Source organism: Colletotrichum scovillei, assembly GCF_011075155.1.
Source record: "Colletotrichum scovillei strain TJNH1 chromosome Unknown Contig00009, whole genome shotgun sequence".
Classification (NCBI taxonomy): Eukaryota; Fungi; Ascomycota; class Sordariomycetes; order Glomerellales; family Glomerellaceae; genus Colletotrichum; species Colletotrichum scovillei.
The window spans coordinates 3,783,520-3,802,595 of record NW_023336267.1 but is presented as its reverse complement, the minus strand read 5'-3'; the positions used below and the strand labels follow the sequence as shown (position 1 = coordinate 3,802,595).

The 19,076-nt window shown below is 51.7% G+C and overlaps 2 protein-coding genes across 2 annotated transcripts; both read right to left on the bottom strand.

Annotated features, from left to right (window-relative positions):
- Positions 1-123: 123 nt before the first annotated feature.
- HER10_EVM0009843 (uncharacterized protein) lies at positions 124-4,996 on the bottom strand. The gene is made up of 2 exons (XM_035479316.1): positions 3,885-4,996; positions 124-2,683 (listed from the first exon to the last, which is right to left on the bottom strand). Exons 1-2 carry the CDS (start codon positions 3,980-3,982, stop codon positions 733-735), a joined length of 2,049 nt encoding a protein of 682 aa, XP_035329910.1. The 5' UTR covers positions 3,983-4,996; the 3' UTR covers positions 124-732.
- A 6,549-nt stretch (positions 4,997-11,545) lies between these two features.
- Positions 11,546-13,167, bottom strand: HER10_EVM0012943 (tRNA splicing endonuclease subunit; the record flags this gene model as incomplete). Its single annotated transcript, XM_035482318.1, has 1 exon — positions 11,546-13,167. Exon 1 carries the CDS (start codon positions 12,998-13,000, stop codon positions 11,546-11,548), a length of 1,455 nt encoding a protein of 484 aa, XP_035330262.1. The 5' UTR covers positions 13,001-13,167.
- Positions 13,168-19,076: the final 5,909 nt, after the last annotated feature.

Here is a 19,076-nt window from a genome sequence, read left to right as displayed (position 1 = left end):
ACCTTGAACAAAGATGGCATATCGCCAACTCCACGGTATGAGTCTTGCGACTGATTCTAGCACCAACCAAATATCCACACATTCCACACGTTTAGACGATTCATTTGATTGCTATCTGAAAGCTACTGACAACCACGGATTCTGGTATCGGTCCCACGCTTTCCCCCCCTTTCCGCTCAGTTCCGACCTCCGCCTGAGAGGTACCCATTCTGACTAGCAATGGCATCATGATAATTAGAAAAACACAACGGAAGAAAGCCTCGAATCCATGTCTCTCACCACCATACAACTTAACTAGGCAAGCCAATGGTGTATGAGTGAGTTATTGCGAAGGGCGTGAGAGCAAAGCAAAACAAAGAAAACATGGTATAGTAATCCTCTCCTCGGCCAATTCTCCGTGGCCGATGACGAAGGAGACCGAGCTGGCTTTTCCACGCCGAAAAGACGAAAAAAGGAAAAACTGATTAATCGGAAAAAGTTGAGAGGGGGTATAATAGGAAAGACCCGTTTTCCGCCAAACCTCGCATCCATTTTGTCGCGGGAAGAAACAAAGGAAATCCTACAGCCTTCAGCCTTCATCCGTTGAACCCAGTATCGAAAGAGAGAGATTCGTTGAGACTCAACGCTCAGGAGGAGTCCCATAATCTGGCGGCCATCGCTCAGCGAATGCCCGTTGACCGAAAGTGTAAAAGGCAATCAAAGCCGCGAGGTGCTGCTTCCTGTCTTGGTCGCCTAGAAAAAACTCGGCTTCGTGAGTACACGATACTCGACATAATCCTCTCCGTCAATACTGATAATGGTGCCTTGCGAGACGAGTTTGCCGACAAAGGGACCGTTGGTCTTGCGTTCGTACTTGATACCGCCGTAAAACTTGGTTTCTTCACCTCCAACCTTGCTGCGGTGCTCTTCCTGGCTGGCCCATACCTTGTTCAGGCGCTGCATCTCGTCGCGCTCGTGGAACAGGCTGCTCATGCGGGGGCCGTTGCCGTTGCCGTTCTGCAAAGGCATCTTAGGCATAGCTTGCGGCGGCATCGGAGGAGGGACCAAGTTGGCCATGTGGGCGGCTTGAGCAACCTGGGCAGCTTGGGCAGCTTGGGCGTTCTGAGCAGCTTCGCGATCAGCGGCGAAACGCTCGGTTCGAATCTGGGCGGCCTCGATCCGGGCGATTTCGCGACGTGCACTAGCGTCAATCTTATTCTGCGCTTGCACCGGGGTTCGCGATGACTGTCTGACGTCGAGATCGGGCAATGAGTGCCGAACGCCGCGGTTCTCCGTTCTGCGGCTCTGGCGCAGTTCGGGGTTCACCTCGACCTTGGTCTCGGGTGCCTCGAGCATCTCTTCTGGCTGTGGAACAATGGCGGGTGGCGGGCCCATATTGTTCATGTAGCCAGGCTTGTTGATGCCATTGGCCACGCGCTGCTGTGCTTCGTACACTGCCCTGGCCTCATTCTCGACTCGCTCGTTGGGGCTCTCGCCTTGATCGATTTGGTACTGACGGACACGGCAATACTCCTTTACCTCGGGGCGAGACAGTACTTTGATGTGAGGCTCTAGCTCAACCTCCTCCCAGTGAATCCACAGCGCACCCGCTCCAACGGGGAAATTGCCATCGACGAAGCGCTTATCACGCGTCTCTCGCGCCACCTTGACGCGGAACATGTCATTTTGTCCGAGGATGCCGTAGATCGCGTGCTTGTTGATAGGATCAGGCTCGCTGGAGCCCTTCCAGTAGCCCACAATGATGCGTGTGGGTCTGGTGCCTGGCAGAGGGTCGAATTGAGGAGTCGGCGGGATATTCTGTGCTGGCGGCGTCTGCTGTACCGGTCCTCCACTGATTGTGTCGATGCCACTACCAGTGCGGCGACGTTTGGAGTCCGGTCGAGCCGGCATTGTGGCGTGGTCGGGAATCTCCGCACCGTATGCGATGGCTGGCGCTACGGGATTCTCGGGGGGAGGGTTTTCCTCGACACGTCGAACCGCTTCCTTAGCCGCAGCTTGCTCTGCAGCATCTCGGGCCTCCTCCGTCATCTCGATAGAATCCGTTCGAAGCTTGACATATTCCTTCACTTGGTGGTGATCCAGACCAACCAGGTGGTCTGCAAAGACGACTCGCTCGAAGGTCACCCAGCTGCCACCTGGTCCGGGCGGGAGGGGATACTCGAGACTCGATACCGGCTCGCCGAAGCGGGTGTTCTGCTGGATGCGTGTGCGGAGGCGATCGCGGACATCGATGAAGCCAATAACTGCATGCTTGCCTCTGGGGTCAGGGACGGGTGAATCGCGCCAGTATCCGAGAATGACGCCCTTCACACCACCCAGTCCATGCCTACGAGCTGGTTTGGTGCCGCGTGGCGTGCCTTCCTTCTCTGAGACAAGGCTGCTCTCCATCTTGTCTTCACTCAAGTCGTTGAAGACGGATGCGCGCTTCCGCTTAGGGTAGTGAGAGACGACTGGCTCATCCTCCACATCCGCCATATTCTCATCCTCGGGATCAGAAACAACGCGGAGGGGCGATGACTTTTGCACGCCATTGCGGTTACCGACAACAATCTCATCTTCCAAAGCGCGATCATGGCTGCCTGAGACAGGGCTCAAGTTCTCTGGAGGCGGGCTTAAATCATCGTCATTGGCGGTGTCGTCGTCATCCAGAGCTGGTGGCTTAACACCATTGGCACTGCTGAGCCTGTAATTGGTATCAGTATATGCTTGTTCACAATTGAGTTTGCTGTATTCCAGGATGTGTTGCAGGGTTGCCCAAATAGGTGCACTTGCAACCCTGATGAGGTCTTTGCCAACCAAGGTGGTGACGCTCGGCCATGGTGGCTGTAACTGAGAAACCCCCAGCTGATTCGGAGAGAGACAGAAAGGAAAGCATCGCCGGGCAAAGAAGCAATTGCGCAAGACCAAGAATTGCAGACGATTCGAGTTGAACAGGGGTAGGAAGCCATCCAAAGCGGATGTTGTATGCGTACATGAATCGGGGAACACTTGTCCCTGACTCGACATGCGCCTCTTGGCAACTCGCCAGTTGCACTCTTGACCAAGGCAAGCAAACCGGGCGCATGGATTGAACTTTGAGCGGTGCCAAAAATACATTGAAACTTTGAGTCTCGAAGAGAGTGAAGAGGTAGGGAAATCGGATGGGGAGTTGAGAGTCTCAATGGAATGCGACGCACCTTCTTTCCTCCTTAATGGGTACAGAGGGCTCTTCTGGAGTGCTCTTGAGGCGGGAGTCTCGTCGAAACGGCATTCTGAGAGTTTCGCAGGAGGTGAGAACAAAGACAGAGTATTTGCGGCGCACAATCAAGGAAACCAATGCTCAACGAGGCTGTGGAATGAAAAAGGATGATCTAAGAGACCGTGTATGCCGGCGACAAGGCACAAGAGTTGATGGAAGGAAAGTGATTTGGTTGATTGATGGGAAGAGAGGTGCGGTTGAATCAAGGGAGGGGTCGGTGCTGGTTGTAGTGGAAGGGGGAATGACGAGAGGGAACTCTGGCGGCCTTACAACCTAGCTTAGTGACCGAAGCTAGAAGCGCCGTCAGACGCAGTGTCAGGGAGGGAAGGAGAGGAGTTTCCGTGCAGCCACAACACTAAGAGGGAAGTGAAGGTAAAGTAAGGTAGGTGCGGGCAGCAAACTAGAAAAATGAAGCAAGAAGTTGAGTTGAGAGCTGTGATGGATCGCAGGCAAGTCCAAGTCCAAGTCCAAGGTGAAGTCGAAATCGACCCAGTGTATGACTTCACCACTGGTCATAGCGCGTGGTTCTTGTACAGGAGAGCAATTGAAGAAGGAAATATCAAGCGGCAACAACTTCTAATGAGGCAAGCAATAACAGAGAATAGAGAGAGAGAGAGGCGGTAAAAGAGACAAAGAGATAACTTACTCTGTGGTTGTAGGGGTCTCGGCAACTGGGGTCTGTTGCTGCGGCTCTGAAGGCGCAACTGACGGCTGCTTTGTCTCGACCTCGGTGGTGGTCTCCATCGCGGTTGGTTTCTCGCGAGTTTGTGTTGCGACCGGGTGACTCGAGCCGATTGTCTGGCGGTAAATATTGATGCGGTCGCCACAAATCAAGTGAACCCCCCGAATTGTCGAAAACTCAGGCGACAAAGACTCGCGGTTCAGGTTGGCTCTTTGGATAAAAAAAAAAGGGAAGTGTTTGCTTTGATGGGTAATTTGGCGGCTAAGGTGATGTTGGATGGAAATGTGTTGGGACGTGTGGTTGTAAGAAGACAAGAGCTAAGGCTAAGGGCCTAAGAGGAGGGATCGGTGGTTTGGGTTGAGTGACGGCTCCAAATGATCGGTGGACGCGGTTCGTGTTTGAGGCCAAGATTGAATGTGACCGGGAAAGGTGGAGACGGAGAGGTGTAGACTGAGGCGGAGGAAGGTGTGTGTATCTGTACGGAGTATTCGCAAGGGGGAAAGGAAAGAATAGGTGAGTGTCAAGTAAGAGTGAGAGTGTGAGAGAGAGAGACTGAGTGAGTGAGTGCTGAGTACGGAGTATGAGTGGATGAGAGGTGGGAGGTGTACAAGGTAGTAGATTCCACCACGCCTTTACCGTCTCGCCGTATTATGTCCAGTTTAGACTAAGAAGAAAAAAGCCAAGCCAAATGAGGCGAGAGTTCCAGTCATCAGTCGTCAGGCACCCCAGTCAGGATTTCTAGTCCAAGCAGGGTGTGTCGAGGTTGAGAGAGAGAGAGAGGTGGGCGAGAAGTAAAGCTACCTTATGCAGTAAAGTAAGGCAGAGACTGAGAGAGAGAGTGAGGTGAATACTGAATGGTACCTCAGGTTTGTGTCCCAGAGCACGGACGCTGACAGTTGAATGGCGCGGGAAACAGGATTCGGCGCGCCTTAAACGAGATGAAGGCGTATTTAGCGGAGAGAACTGCTGTTGTTGATGGACGAAAACACCAGTGATCAATGTGCGAGTCGATCAAAGTCAGCCTGCCATACAAGTTGATGGCACTGGGTTATCGCCGTGTAAGGGTACGTGAGGTGAGGAAGAGAAAAGTGTTGGAATTAGACCCAAAGGAGGACCGTGTGTGGGATGATGTAAAAGTTGGGCACAGCATACACCCGTAGTCTACTGTCCAGCACAGCACGGACAAGGAAGGGTGAATTTCAGTAAGCTAAGCTAAGCTAGGTACTTTACCCAAGTACCTACTGTTGTGGCCTGGCCGCGTCGGAACCTTGGTTATTGACGTGTTGTTTGTAAAGTTGAGGGGGGCGTGTCACGAGCAAAAAAGGATGGGAACTTTGGAGGGAAATGGAAGGGGGTAGGGGGCAACAGAAGGAAAGGAAACAAAGCGATTGGTATGAGGATCGGGGTGTGAATGGGGTTCACTTCACCCAGGTGCAGTAAAAAGCCCGGCAAGGTTTTACTGCCAAATGAGAGGAATTTTCTGCCAGTGGGCGGGTGAGTGAGTGAGTAGCCATGGATGGATGGGGAGGAGGATAAGGGCGAGAGAGATACGGGCGGGATACTGAGAGACACAGGTTTTAGTTTGTCCCAAGGGAGAACAGACCAACCAGAGTTGCGACTGAGATTTGGTGATTTCGGAGGTGGTTCCAGTTTATTGGGTGAGTTCTCTAGTAGCTCCCATCGAGTGGGAGGCCAAGCAGCCTCAGCCTTTCATGAGATGACAGAGAGAGAGAGAGAGCGAGAGCCCAGCGATAGAGAGTGTGATCAAAAGGTACTTTGATCAAAAGTGGCCCGTGGCTCATATCATCTGTCGGTCACACTTTGTAAGAAAACCAATGATACTGCCAATGCCCCCGTAATGGAGACGGACGGATGAGGAAAGGTAAGGTAGTCATCACCCTATCCAGTCAGGACAGCATGGTCATGTACCAAGCAATTTGCATCAATAGTACCTTTTTTTTCTAGGCCCGGCAAGCTGGATTGCGCGTTCCAGGATGTTGTTCCCTCCTTTCCCTCCACCGCCGCGCTCCCAAAGACTCCCATCCGTCGTCCTGCTTCCGCCTTTGCTCAGTCCACGTTCGGCTTGCGCGTGCCCAGATCACATCAGATCAGATGGACCAAACACCTCACCATTTCTAACGAGTCGTCGTTCAAAGCAGTTTGTGGAGAATCACTCGGCGCCGCAGCCAAGTTACCATTTGAATCTTGGGCTGTACGACAGTCTCGGACTCTTCTTGCTCAGGGCACACCTTATCCAGGGTCGCACATCTTCAAATGATAGGGTCTAGTATGCGTAACGAGGTAGCGTACAACCAAGCTGTGACCATGGCTCGTGTAATTCCCTATCAACCCCAGTCGCAGTTGTGGCCAGAGTTTCGATGACTGGTTGACTTGGTCTCTCGAGCGGGGCTCAAGTAGGGGGGGACTCTCACTCGGGAGGGGGGCCACCACCACCAAGCAATTTGATTGACGCCTCGCTGGTGTATCTCTAAGTTGATTGACTGTTTGGCAATTGCGCCGGCAAATGTGAGATAAAACCCTGGAATCCCCGTGGTACCGTATCCGTAGCTGAGCCCCGCTTGCGCGCGAAACTCTCTCGCGGATGACCAAATGTACCTCACCTTGAGCGTTTGGCATGTTGCATTGTCTAAGTTGGCGTAATGAAAAGGTACTGCCGTTCCATGTATACCCTCTGATTACGTCTGTCTTACTCGCTTGGCTTGGTCACGGTGTGGATTGGCTTGGCCGGGTTGGTCCAGCTGCCAGTCTGCGCGCAGAGTCCCAACCTAAATTGAATGCCAATGGCTTTTGCTCAAAGTTCACTGCGGACACATTTACTACTACCTATCTTATGTGACTGACTGTACTTGTGCGCTGCCCTCCGAGTCTCTTTCGTCATGTGTCTACAACGTTTGGTGATTATCTCTGAACAATGCCCCTTACTACCCCCTTCAAGGTACTTAGACCTTGGACTATCAGACTCATGCATCGGCATCGGTGCTCTATGTCGGTTATCGGTGTCAGGCGTCCGGCATGGTGCAACTAAACTGTGAGAGAGGAATATCTTTAGGTCTACGTACCACAACACGCAAAGTACTTGGCAAAAAGTACTCTTCTCATTCCACATTATCAACAACCCAGGCGGGCTAGCACAACCTAAGACAACCTGGGCGCCAGCCAGCTGCCACCAAGCGCGTTTCTTGCCTTGTATCCGTATCATGTCGGCCCACCCCTACCTTGAGTTTAGTTCGCCCTCATCAATCATCACTCTGATCCTTCTCTCAGTTCTACTACTCCTGAAGGGCCCGGTGGGAAAGTCCGGCCAAGCTGTCGCAAGTTGCAATCAATCGCCATGCGACACGACACAACACACGCAAGAGCGCGCACAACCGACGGCAACTGTGCCCGATCAGCAGGTCGGTCGCAGCAACTCCAGCCGTTGAGGGCAACAAATTCTCTTCCCAAACACAATGATCTGCTGACCTGAGGCAATCGGCCGGCTTGTCTGGCTATCTTTGTCTTTCTTCCTCTCGCTCTGTTCATCACTCACCTCCACCAACCCGCGATCACCCACGCGTCCGCATTCGGGTTACACCAGTCTCGCCTTTGGGTTTATGAGACAATCACCTAGGTACCGTTATGCCTCGGCTGCCATTGCCGTTATCAACAGAAGGAATCGCTTATGCCATTCAAGAGCAAAATTCGACCATCCTGTTGCTCAATCCCCGACATGAGCATGGTACTTTGGTATTAACGATGACGAGTCCACCTTGATCGGCTGGCCGGCCCCACGCATCCTTGGAACAGCGTGTAAAGCCGCGGTACTAATATAATAATGTTATTGCTTCAGTGGTGGATCTCTGGGCATGTTGACACTGCATCAGCGCATCAGATCGCATCATCCTGAGCGGTTATTGGTCTCTCCGTCAATCATTTTGTCGTAACATTGTCTTCTATCTCGCGCCTTTTCTCCGCGCGTCGTTCCTTCGGAACTCTTATGAAAAGAAGCCTGCGCATTGCTGATGTTTATGTCAGGCCAACTTACACTAACATGGGCCACGATACTTTACGCCAATCAACCGCCAATGAGTTAGGTTGTCTGTCGCAACTCCCGTTACATACCTTACTTATGCAACCAGATACAGTTATGGCCTCCAACGCATTCAAAACTGTGCAAATGAAATAAGGGGGGCCAGAGTCAGAAAACCCCCCTCTTTACCTTCCAAGAAGCGATGTCGGGTTGTCAGCAAACGACGGATCTACGATTCCTCAACTCGAAACGCAGCGAGTTACCCTATCTAGGAACTCCCGAAACTGGGGCGCGTGGATGAGGATGAGCAACCTCTCGGGTTACGCTCGCACCAGGTGCCGCACTGCCAGGCCCCCATGCTCATTGTTCTGCTCGAATTTTGTGCGGCGGCGCGCACCGGGGGGTGATTCCCACCACCCAGGTTGCATGGATATCGGAAACCTCCTTCTCCTCTACCGCCAAGACGAAATGTTCCATCCTGAACTATTCATAACCACATCCCTCGGGCATTCATGGTTGCCTTTGTCAATTTTGTGCTTCAAGCCTTCAACTCCCGAGTCCCCCGCACGAGCCGGGCGACTCGGCAGGCGGAGTTGATGCCTCTTCAAGTTTTGACTCTTGCGCCAGCAAAAGTATGCTAAAGGCAGTTGTTACAACCACTGCCACCAGAGAAGCAACCATGCCCGGTATGTTTCACCGGTTGCTGGCATGGTTTGCTGCAGTTTTCAAAGTTTTCAAAGTCGCCATAGTACGCTCACCTACTGATTACTTCTTTTTGTCGCGATCGCTCGCGTTGTTCACTACGCTGTAAGCTGCTGTTCCACTCGGTTGGTGGGCCCCACTAACACTACATTCTAGGTACTTCAGTGTTGATGTCGACCCTGAAACTCAACAATTGCATATGGCAACATGGCCGAGTGGTCCAAGGCGATAGACTTGAATTGATCCTTCAATCGTTATCTATTATCTTCGGATGCGCAGGTTCGAACCCTGCTGTTGTCGCATATCCTTTTGCATTTCTCACGTAATGTTCATTTTTGTCGTCTCCCACTACTGTAGTCATCACTTGCCGCCCTTCATTTCATTTTCTGTATCCCATGCATGAAGCTGTGCGGTCAACTTGAGAGTTAGGTTTGCGACAATTTCCGTGGCGCATCTGTCCGAAAGTTTCTCCAAGTTGACAACTCAGGCAACCCAAGGTACCGCACGTCAACCGAGCACCAGCACCAACGAGGCAACTGGCATGCGGGTAAATGGTGAGATTGGTTTATTTGATCACCTCATCATTCACCCGCATACTCTTCTTGCCAACAACACGCATACCTTGATAACCGCGATATACCCTCTATCTTCGGTGCACACGCTTCCTTCCATGAACACGGGAGGTAGCAATGGACACGGGCAGCGGACGAACCGTACCTGGCAGGTCCTTCATCTTGATCACCTTCCTCACTGCTGCTTCTAATGCAGCCTAAACTCGCAAATGCCGCATCTGCAAGCAATCCCTCCATAGCAGGTAGTACTCGACGCTCGAACAGCTAATGAGTTGAAAAACGACTGGTCGTCGTACATATGAAGACTGCACGCCCAATGAAACTCAAAAAAACGTGCTGTAGGAATACTGGTCTGTACTCCGTTGGCTTTCCCTTCCTGGCCACGTCAACAGGGGTTGAACGGGCCCTCCAGTCCTGTGCTTATATCCCCGTCGTCAATCCTGATCTCCCATGCAGGTTGGCAGCCAACTCCAACTAAACCCCGGCCAACTCTCACCCCCCTAGTTGACGTATGAACACATCTTTTCTCACCGCGATGACAATTGTTGTTGGCTAGGGTGAATCCTCGCTCATAGTGTACTTTATCCAACTCGTTCTCATGGGTGGCCTTTGGAGGGGACTTCCAACACATGGAGTATTATAGCTCCCGTCCCAAGTCCACAACATCTTTGGCTGAACACCAGAATCAAAGGTACGGTACTCGCCGAAATGCCCCCCCATGGTCGCGCGCAACCTAAACCGATGGATGGCATTCCGACCCCCTGCCCTTCCATGCATTTCAATGTTCCTCCCTCTCCCTTCCATCCACTTCACGCCTTGCGACTTTTGCCATGTGATTACGGACACCGGCAGGTCATTCACACTTGCAAAAGAGGAAGAGGCCTAAACCAACCCACCCCCCACAATCCCGTCGGCGTCCGTTACTTTGGAAGAAAGCTCAGCCGGCGGTCGGCGGCGGCGGCGGCGGCGCTGACCGACTTCTCGCCAAATAAGTCGCATATTGGCCGGTGCCGTCAGATGTAAACTTACAGCGTTTTATGATACTGGCACTTCGTACGGCCGCCTTCCTGATTCGCAACTCTATGCAATTTTTTTTTCGCGGACAACCCCTACAACTCCTAAGCATCGACGACCTTTTTTCTGCTATGTGGATACATCAAGTTTTAGAGGGCAGGTTCCCGGGATTGTGGACGTTTCCCTAAGCTATAGATTTTTGCAGTAGGTGCCGACGAAAACGTATGTCCTTTGACACATGTGGCCGCACGTAACCAAGTCATCGCGAACGTAACTTGCTTACCGCGGCAGTGACGCCGACAGCTGACTCCTTTACATCATCACAGCTGATGCGAGATACCACACTTCGCAAGAACACGATTTTCCAACCCGCGCTACACGCTACAAGCGCGGGTTCCGCGCCCCCAAGGACTCCGCGGCCGTACTTTTGGGCGAGTTTCATTGCGTTAGAGTTAATGAATGACTAACCAAATCTCACGGGCCATGGCAAGAGTCGCCAGATTACGTTGAAAAGTCTACACGGATACGGAATGGGATAGTTGGCAACTCTCAGTATAGCTGAGGCAGGTCACGGACAGCCCCAGAAGTTTAGTTTGAAATTAACTCGAGTCATCACTCCGTACGTGAGTGCTGTCAGCCTCAAAGGTAACGAGCGTTGCGAGTTCCTAAGCCCTCCCCCGAAGCATGACTCATTTCGGCGACTTGCTCGCGACTAGAAGACACGTCTTGGTTTCTTAGCCGCTTCCTCTCTGCTGCCTATACGGCTGGCGTTAGTATGCACCCTTCCCGGCAATAACATGTTCTTTCCGGTGATGAGCGAGGTCAGACTTTTCCCCTTGTACGGGCTTTTGTTATAGTCTATAGAAAGAATGGGTATTTTGGGGGCGGGAAGGGAGAAAAAGTTTCTATTGTGGATTCCGGGGTTGGTTGTAGAGCTGTGGTGACTGGCGTCAGCATAGCCTCTATAGCAGGTGCCAGAAGTTTGGGATTCCCAGAAAACAGTCCAAGGTTTGATGAGGCTGGGGCGGTTTATGATGATCATGAATGGAAACTCGGTAATAGACAGTCCTTTCATTTCATCGTTGAACGGTATAGCCGTCCTCGGTCAGGGAGGGTATCTATCAACCACTGGCGGCGATCATCACGAGCCGCAAGCCGTGAGGCTTCTCTAGTTGTACTCCATTCTATACATGCCACAATAGTCTTGGAAGGTATCCGTCCCAGAGTTCGTCCCACTCGCCTCGAGAGCCTCTCTTTCTCCCCAGCCCGTGCCGCAAAATCAAATTTCCGTATTGACCGGCAATCATTCACCGACCCCGGCCCCGTCCCCTTCCTCCTCCCCTTCCGCGTCCACCCCTCCCACCCCTCTTGCCACCTCGGAACCCACCCCGGTTGTCGAATCTCTCGTAGAGCCTCTCCTCTCCAAACGCAGCCTGTCCGAACCTCATAAAGTTGACCAAGCCGCGATCCACGACGGCGACGAGAACGTTGCGGTAACCGTGTCTCAGGCGCTGGTACAGCTTTCCTGGTCCACCCATCAAGACAGGATCGGGCGCGTCGTACGGTGTCGAGTCGAGCAGCGCCGAAATCTCTTCGATATCCGGGATCGCGTCGTCGCGCGCGTCAGCGACAGCGATGCGGATGTCTGGTGGTGGTAGGTCCGTCACACGAAGGTTGGGATGCTTCGAAGGCTTCCAGACATGCCAATGGATCTTGTACGGGTCTTCGGCCTGCTTGGGCTCCTGCGGTGCGGGCGACGGCTGGTAGCGGGATAGGAGCTCGAGTTGTTTGTAGACGACGCTGTATTGTCGATAGACGCCCGGCTTGACGAGGGGCCCATAAGGCGGTGGTGTTGCGGGCGCCGCCGCTGGTCTTTGAAGGAGTGAGACGAGCCATTGCCACAGTGATTTCTGCGGTGCTTCGGGTATGGGCGTAGGTTCTGTAGGTTCTGGCGGTACGCGTTGGACGTAGTATCCCAAACGTCTGAGGTGTGAGTAGACTTGGTATTTTGGAAGTGAGATCTTGCCCCGTTCGCCGTCTAGTCCGATGAAGAATGAGTAGGCGGCTTGTAAGCTCAAGGGTACGCCAACATCGAACTCGTCTTCGGGTTCTGCGTCTTCGGGCTCGGTCTGCTCTTCAGCGGGCTTCACCTCCGTCGGCGGCAGAATCTCCTTGAGCTCGCGATACGGCCACCAAAGCTCCAAGCTACCCCTCTCCACAAGGAACAGCGCCTCCTCGGGCAATAGCCACAGCTTTCCCAACGCCGGTCTCGGCGTCTTGAGTCCTCGAATCACTCTGCCCAAAGACCTCGCCTGCGGACCCTTCAGCTCCTCCACGACAACAACCCTTTCCTTGGCATAAATCGGCCTCGTCTCGGTCATGAACTCTTGCAAATACTCGGGCTTCGCCAACCCAGAAGTGTCCCCATCCTCGATGGCCTCCATGATCTCGGGCCAGTAGTCCGGGAAGTACCAGCCCTTGCTCCATGTATCTCTGTGCACTCTCGTGTATCCCAGCACCTCCTCAATGACCTGCCTGCTCGTCTCCAACGCATTCTCCTGGGCTTTCGTGCCGTGCGACTCAAAGTCCTTTTGACCCTTGCGGACGGCTTGCGAGGCGACGCCCTTCTTGTTGAACATGGATGCAAAGAGTCGCATGTCGAAGAGACCTTCGTCCTCGGCTTCGTCGCCTGCGCCCGATTCATTGTTGAGCTGCGCCGCGGCCGGCGCCGCGGTGGGATTGTCGTCGTCGTCGAGGGGCATTTTCCTCTTCTTTTGGCAGGCGCTTCGATTTTTGGTTTTTTTTTATTGCTTCCACGGACTGGGCTTCTTTTTCCTTTTGTACCTCAGATCCGCGATCGATCGGTTTCCAAACTCTTTTTGCGGTCGGTGCTATGTCGAATTGTTGTGCAGTTCAGGCTGGTGTTGTAGGTAGGTCGAATGCGTCTCGGTGTGAGTCTTGGTTGGGAAGGATCCCTCCGGTGGGGGAAAAAAATTGGGTAAAGCTGCAGAAGGAGCTTGTGAGCTTTGACCAATGAGAGGTGTGCTGGGGTATTCAATCGAAATCAACCACCAAGTCGAATAGATGTACATACCGTCAATGGTGAGGATGAATAAGTAAAATTGCAATTGCATCGTATTTTAATGCCTTAACAATCTGACTACATTCATTCTACAACTTGAGGGTTGTTCCGCCGATAACAAGTCGGATCCGACGTATGACACGCCAAAAGATGCATTGGTGTCTGGTACCGCGTATAGGTAAACATCTAAGTTGCTTCTTGCGTGCTGCGGCATGGAGACTCTGAGTGTGCCAGCTAGCCAGCGATGGGCTATAGTTGAGAAAAGTCGGCTATCGGTTTTATTCGAGTGAAATTCGGGTGATTTCATTGTTTTTGATCCAAGTGCTGCTTGTGATGATGTTTTTTTTGCTCAGCTCACCTAAGCTGTCGCTTTAACAGTTGAAAACCGCTCCGATATCTTCCTCTGCCAGCCCAAGTCTCTACCATTTCTGCTCAGGAAGAAATCGATAGCAGAAAGTAGAGTTTGGGTAGAAGAACAGCTTCGTCGCGGATAAAGATCCATTCTCCGCTGATGTGGGCGCCATAACAATGGAAGCTTGTCGGATTTCCTTGTGTGAGCTCGGTTAGGCGCGAGGGTTTCAGAAACAACCAGATGAGAGTCAGAAGAGAGGCAAAAAGTTGCGTTGCGCTTCGTAGTGGCTCAGTCTGGTACTTCTCCAGTAACAGCCCACCTGATCATGGCCTTCCGAATCCTCACGTAGCCGAAGTGACCCGGAAAAGGACGGTTCGACAACAGAAGCAGGTTTGCCTTGGAAACTTGCACGACGGCTCGTCTGACAGACTGATGGTCTAGTTATCGAAGTTGAGGGAGTTGACCCAGGGACTGATGCCGGTGGTGCGCATGGGGAGCGGGCGCCAATGTTGCCGGTGAGTGGAGTCTTGGCATTGAAGACGAGGGAGGGTATCGATGTTGAAGGTTAAGGCGGTCGGTAGGGTGTGGTAGTTGGGCTAAGGGATGGTGTCTGATGTTGAATCCTCAATGTCGTACTTTTCCTGAAAGAGTCGCTTTTGTTGGCCTCTTCTGTGTCGTTTGTGTAGATTGGAAATTGCCGGTGGTTTTCATTTCCTCTTCTCTACCCAGTGGGTTCCAGAAGGGAGCCGAAGAAAGACTAGGCAGTGTGTGCAGATGCCGCATCTGCTCATACGCTTCCATCTGTGATATTGTTTTTTTGCATTCTGCAAACTAGAAGTCATCAGTACTCGGGAACAATTGGGTACCATGGGTCGAGGAGAACCAAGCCATTTCACTTGTTCGCGGAAAACTTACTATGGTTCTGATTGTTTTTGAGTCTCAGGTAGGCCGCCTACCTGGGACAGTTTAAGGTCATGTCCGGGACCAGACCAAATCAGCCTTGTTTCGATCCGCGAGAAGTGACGCGATCATCTTCCTGGTGCATGGGCTTTTTGCGCAGGATTCCGATTTAGATAGGATCCGAGGCAAAGGTCCTGATGAGGGCTGCGAAGTCTTCCTGTCGGCTGCCAAGGACTGTGACTTTCTTGATCGTCTGAGCTTCTTCATGACGATCCATCTTCATGACGATCCATGGAAGCGCGATGGTAATTTGAGGTAGGGAAGTAGGCACTGGAATGGGTTGTTAGATTCATGTACAGGTGGCCGACGGCTGGGATACAATCCAAACTTACTGCAAGGCCATGCTTCTTTTCTTGGTCGTCTCCAAGGATAGTCAGAAAACGCGCTTGACCAGGAGCTACGCCGAGACGCTGTTAGCTTTGCTTCGCATTATTTTAGGGAAGCCCAGATCAAAAAGCACATACCTTTGACTTGGTGTCAGTACCCAAGGATCGGAGTTCAATGCGAATCCGCCCATGTCGCTGCCTATGGTGGCGTCGCCCTCGGATTCTTCGGGGGCGAAACCATGTCTTCCATTCTCGAGATCTGTGTAAATAGTTTATCAGCAACGGGCGAGAACTTTAGCGAGTCGAGACGATAGCAAGACAAGACCGTAACAGTTCGAGGCGAGGAAAAGGGGAATTCACCAGCGCGAAGGCGTGAACCCATCTACGCGAGGGAGATGACGCCTCGAAATGTAGGTGCTCTCGGAGAGACTTCAGGAAAAAAGAATAGACTTACCTCGATGGCGATGATAGATAGACAAGAACAGTGATATCGAAATTCCCGTGACGTGCGGAGCGGGTGGTAAATCGAAGGTGAACAGACGGAGGGAAAAGCAGAATGGGGGAAGGTAGGAATGAGCAGCAGTCAAACCGCACAAACAAAGGTTGAAGAAATGAGACCGGATCTTGCTGGGGAAAGAAAAGGAAGTGGGAGAGAAAGGAGTGCAAGAGAAAAAAAGAAGAGTAGGAAGGTGAAGGGTGCAAGAGGGCAGGAGGTGCCGGGCAATTCGGGCAAGAAGCAGGAGTGGGCCCGGAACATTTGACACCCTCACCACTGACTTCAAAATGGCTTGAATCACGTGGTAGAAACGCCTTCATTCTCGCTTATCTATTCATGTGTAGATATCAATCTTTCTAAATAAATGGATGCCTTGATCTCTTAGGGACTTGGTCAGGTAAATATTTCACAAAAGATGTCCTTCAGTTTCCAGGTAAATCCCCTCACCAACTTCCGTCACGGCCGAGAGCTTCTCCGTCAGACTGCCAGTATGAATTTATAACAATCCGAGAATAGATTAAATCCAGATTACTCTGATTTTTATTTCTAACTTGGCTCATTGCACCTGCCATTCTTATTGGCAAAGCCTGGGTTCTGTCCAATGAGTAGTGCGAGGACGACAGTTTACATCTTCTTACCCGTCCAACCAGCATCGCGAGTATGAGGAGTCTTGAACGCTCTCCTACTAGAATTTCCGGACGATTTATCTCTTTCAATGAGTGGGAGTGCTTTGTACGTCGGTTACCTTATGATGAACGCATCAATATCATCAAGGCGGTCAACGCCAATTCACAGGTACCTTATCCATACGGTTCATGAACCAGAATAGGGAGGGAATCATCAATCGCGAAGGTTAGAGAAATAGGATGTAATAGTGATAGTGATAGTCAAGGGCCTTCAACTCTCGCCAAGTGCCGTTCAACGACTTGTTTTCATCTCTGCCTGCCTAGCACTCACGGAATCCCTTTTCCTCTCCAAATATCGGAACAATTGCACGCTTCCTCTACGTCCGGCCGGCCCATAGAAAGAAATCGAAAGCAAGAGTCTTCTAAAGTCGCCGTCCAATAAGACAATCATTCTTCTCGTCTCCGTCTCATTTTTCGTCGAGACAACTCACGGATACTGAAGAAGACTCAACACCGCTCCCACCGCCATCACCAGACCCTATCTCTACCTGGGGCGCGATGATATGTCTGTGTTCTGAACAAGAATAAGAACAAAATAGAAAGAAAGTGCGAGACTCTTCTTCCACCCACAAGGCCCCGTGGCCCGGGAGCGTCGTCCTCTAGAGAGAAGGCCGACTTTGAAGAGACATATGAGGATCACCTCGCTTCACCATCGACCTCAAAACGTTCAACGACAGTATGGGCTCTCATCCAGAGTGTTAAAGAGCAGCCTACGTACCTACGGCGCTCCCGTGAAGTTCAGACACGATGGCAAAAGAGTGACGATAGGAGCCAGCAACCCATGGTTCACCCACTACCGGGAGGCATTGCATCAGCCGACTGTGGGCAAGGCCTCGGCAGAAGAGGGGCACCAGACTGCTTTACAAGGCATATCATAAGACATGATCAGTGATGATTATTGACTTATGTAGTCATCTGGATTGGTTGGCTGGTTCTCGGAGCGAGGCTGCCATCGAAGGGGGCAAAATAATCCAGGAGGATATTACGGCAAGGTCTTTGGAGGAGGTGATAGCAGTTAGCTATATCAGTGAGAACAGGAATTAAGGCTGAGAAGTGTTCTCTTTCGTCTGGCGTTGCGCCGGGATCTCTCCGCTAACATCGTCGCCCACCATCTGCTCCACAGCATGAGGCCTCGCATCGTGAGAAACAAACCACCCAAAACACCAAAAAACATACAACACCAGGTATTCGCTGGTCGTCACCGACCCAACTACTAATCCGGCCCTCATTGGCTTGTCTATGGGAGAGCGGACGGGATCCCGAATTTTCCAATGGGTATGGTCGTATGTGGAAGAATTAGGTGTGTAGGTGGAACATGATGCTTCGAGTCGAGTTGTGGCTACTCCTGAAGCGCTCAAACTTGGCGCAGTAAACAGACAATATCTTAACTAAGTGCATCTGAAGTCTTCTCATGCAATAGACGAGGGGTAACAGTCAGTCACGGGCTAGAACAGTTGGTAGCGGGCCAAAGATGTCCATTGCACCGAGATATTTGACCGTGAAGACGTGGCGTTGTTCTCATACTCATGTAGAGATACACAATTGTCTTGGCTCGAGAAGATGTTGAACCACAATCAAATTAAGCATGGAATGTGACTGGATCATAGGCAAATGGCTAAGGTATGTGTTGAAAGTGAAAGTAGCCTTGATCCTGTCTCCTTATCTCAAATGGCAACTCAGCCGTCAGGATGTCGGTCGCTCGCTTGGTGTGAGAAAACTGCTTTCTATTGTCCGAGTATCTGAGTGTAAATGAATAAATGCGGCTGCCATCCAGGCCGAAAAATACCATAGACTCGTCGTCCGACAACAAATAGGAAGAACCATATCTTCGGAAGTGGTAAAATCTTGTGGCAGAAGCCGCTCTAGACTAGGCATCCTCCATGTGAGACAAGAACTTCACGTCAGCGACAGCCAGCACAAGCACACGAGCAGCTCTAGAATAAAGTTAAAAAAACGTCAATTGTCTTGACTTTTAAGGGGGCATGAGTAAAATGAGTCCCCAAGTAAGTGACTACCTGCCTCGTCGCCTCCCTCCCTCTCTCTTACTCTCTTTGTCTGTCCTGCACACTCACGCTGATCTCTCTTACTTGAATCTCTTGCCCTCAGAATCGGCCATATCAAAACCAATCGACCATTTCACCTTTAACCTCAACGATATTCGGCATCTAGAAGGGTGGCCAGACGGGGTGCGCACAGAGAGCGGTTGCTTGTGCCAAGAATCTCAGGAGAGAAAGGCTACCCACAAAAGAGCTCTCGAACAGATAGGATATCGAGCAGTGTGGGCTGAATCTTGGGCGACTCAATCGTTCGGGTTTCAGAATACAACTATGGAGAACCTCGCTCTGTTGAGGACGCATGGTGGGGTGTTGAGAGCTGCCAGTCGTTGGAACGACTTTCCTCACTATTAACTCAGTCAGATTGTATCCTTCGAGACTATTTCCTGAGGGAGAATAACACTGCATTTGAAGGGCCGGGGAGGGATGGGAGAGCCACCAGTGGAGATTTCGGACGGTCTCATCCGTTCGTGAGATAGACTTGGCCGAGTAAAAGCCCTCATACAAGCATCGTCGAGGGGCAATCGCCATTTGGAGTTTTCTGGACCATCGCTATCGACCAATCCCTCGCAGACCCGGTCGCCGAAGGGGAGATGAACAGTTGGCAATAGGAACTGGAGCTGATCGACCTCGCTGTATGGACTGGTTACCGATCAATCATGTGATTGCAACTCGGCTAACATGAGTCTCAAAGGCCAAGGTCAACGAATGCAACCCATGCGTCAACCTCAGCTAGCTTCTCAAGCCGTGTACGAGCTTCAATATCCTGAGAATGTAGAAATCCCGAGCATCGAGGCAATTGCGAAGGGACCACTGACTGCAGCTAATCCTGCAGATGAAATGAACCTTAACAGAACGGCCATCATAACCACCGCCGGAGCC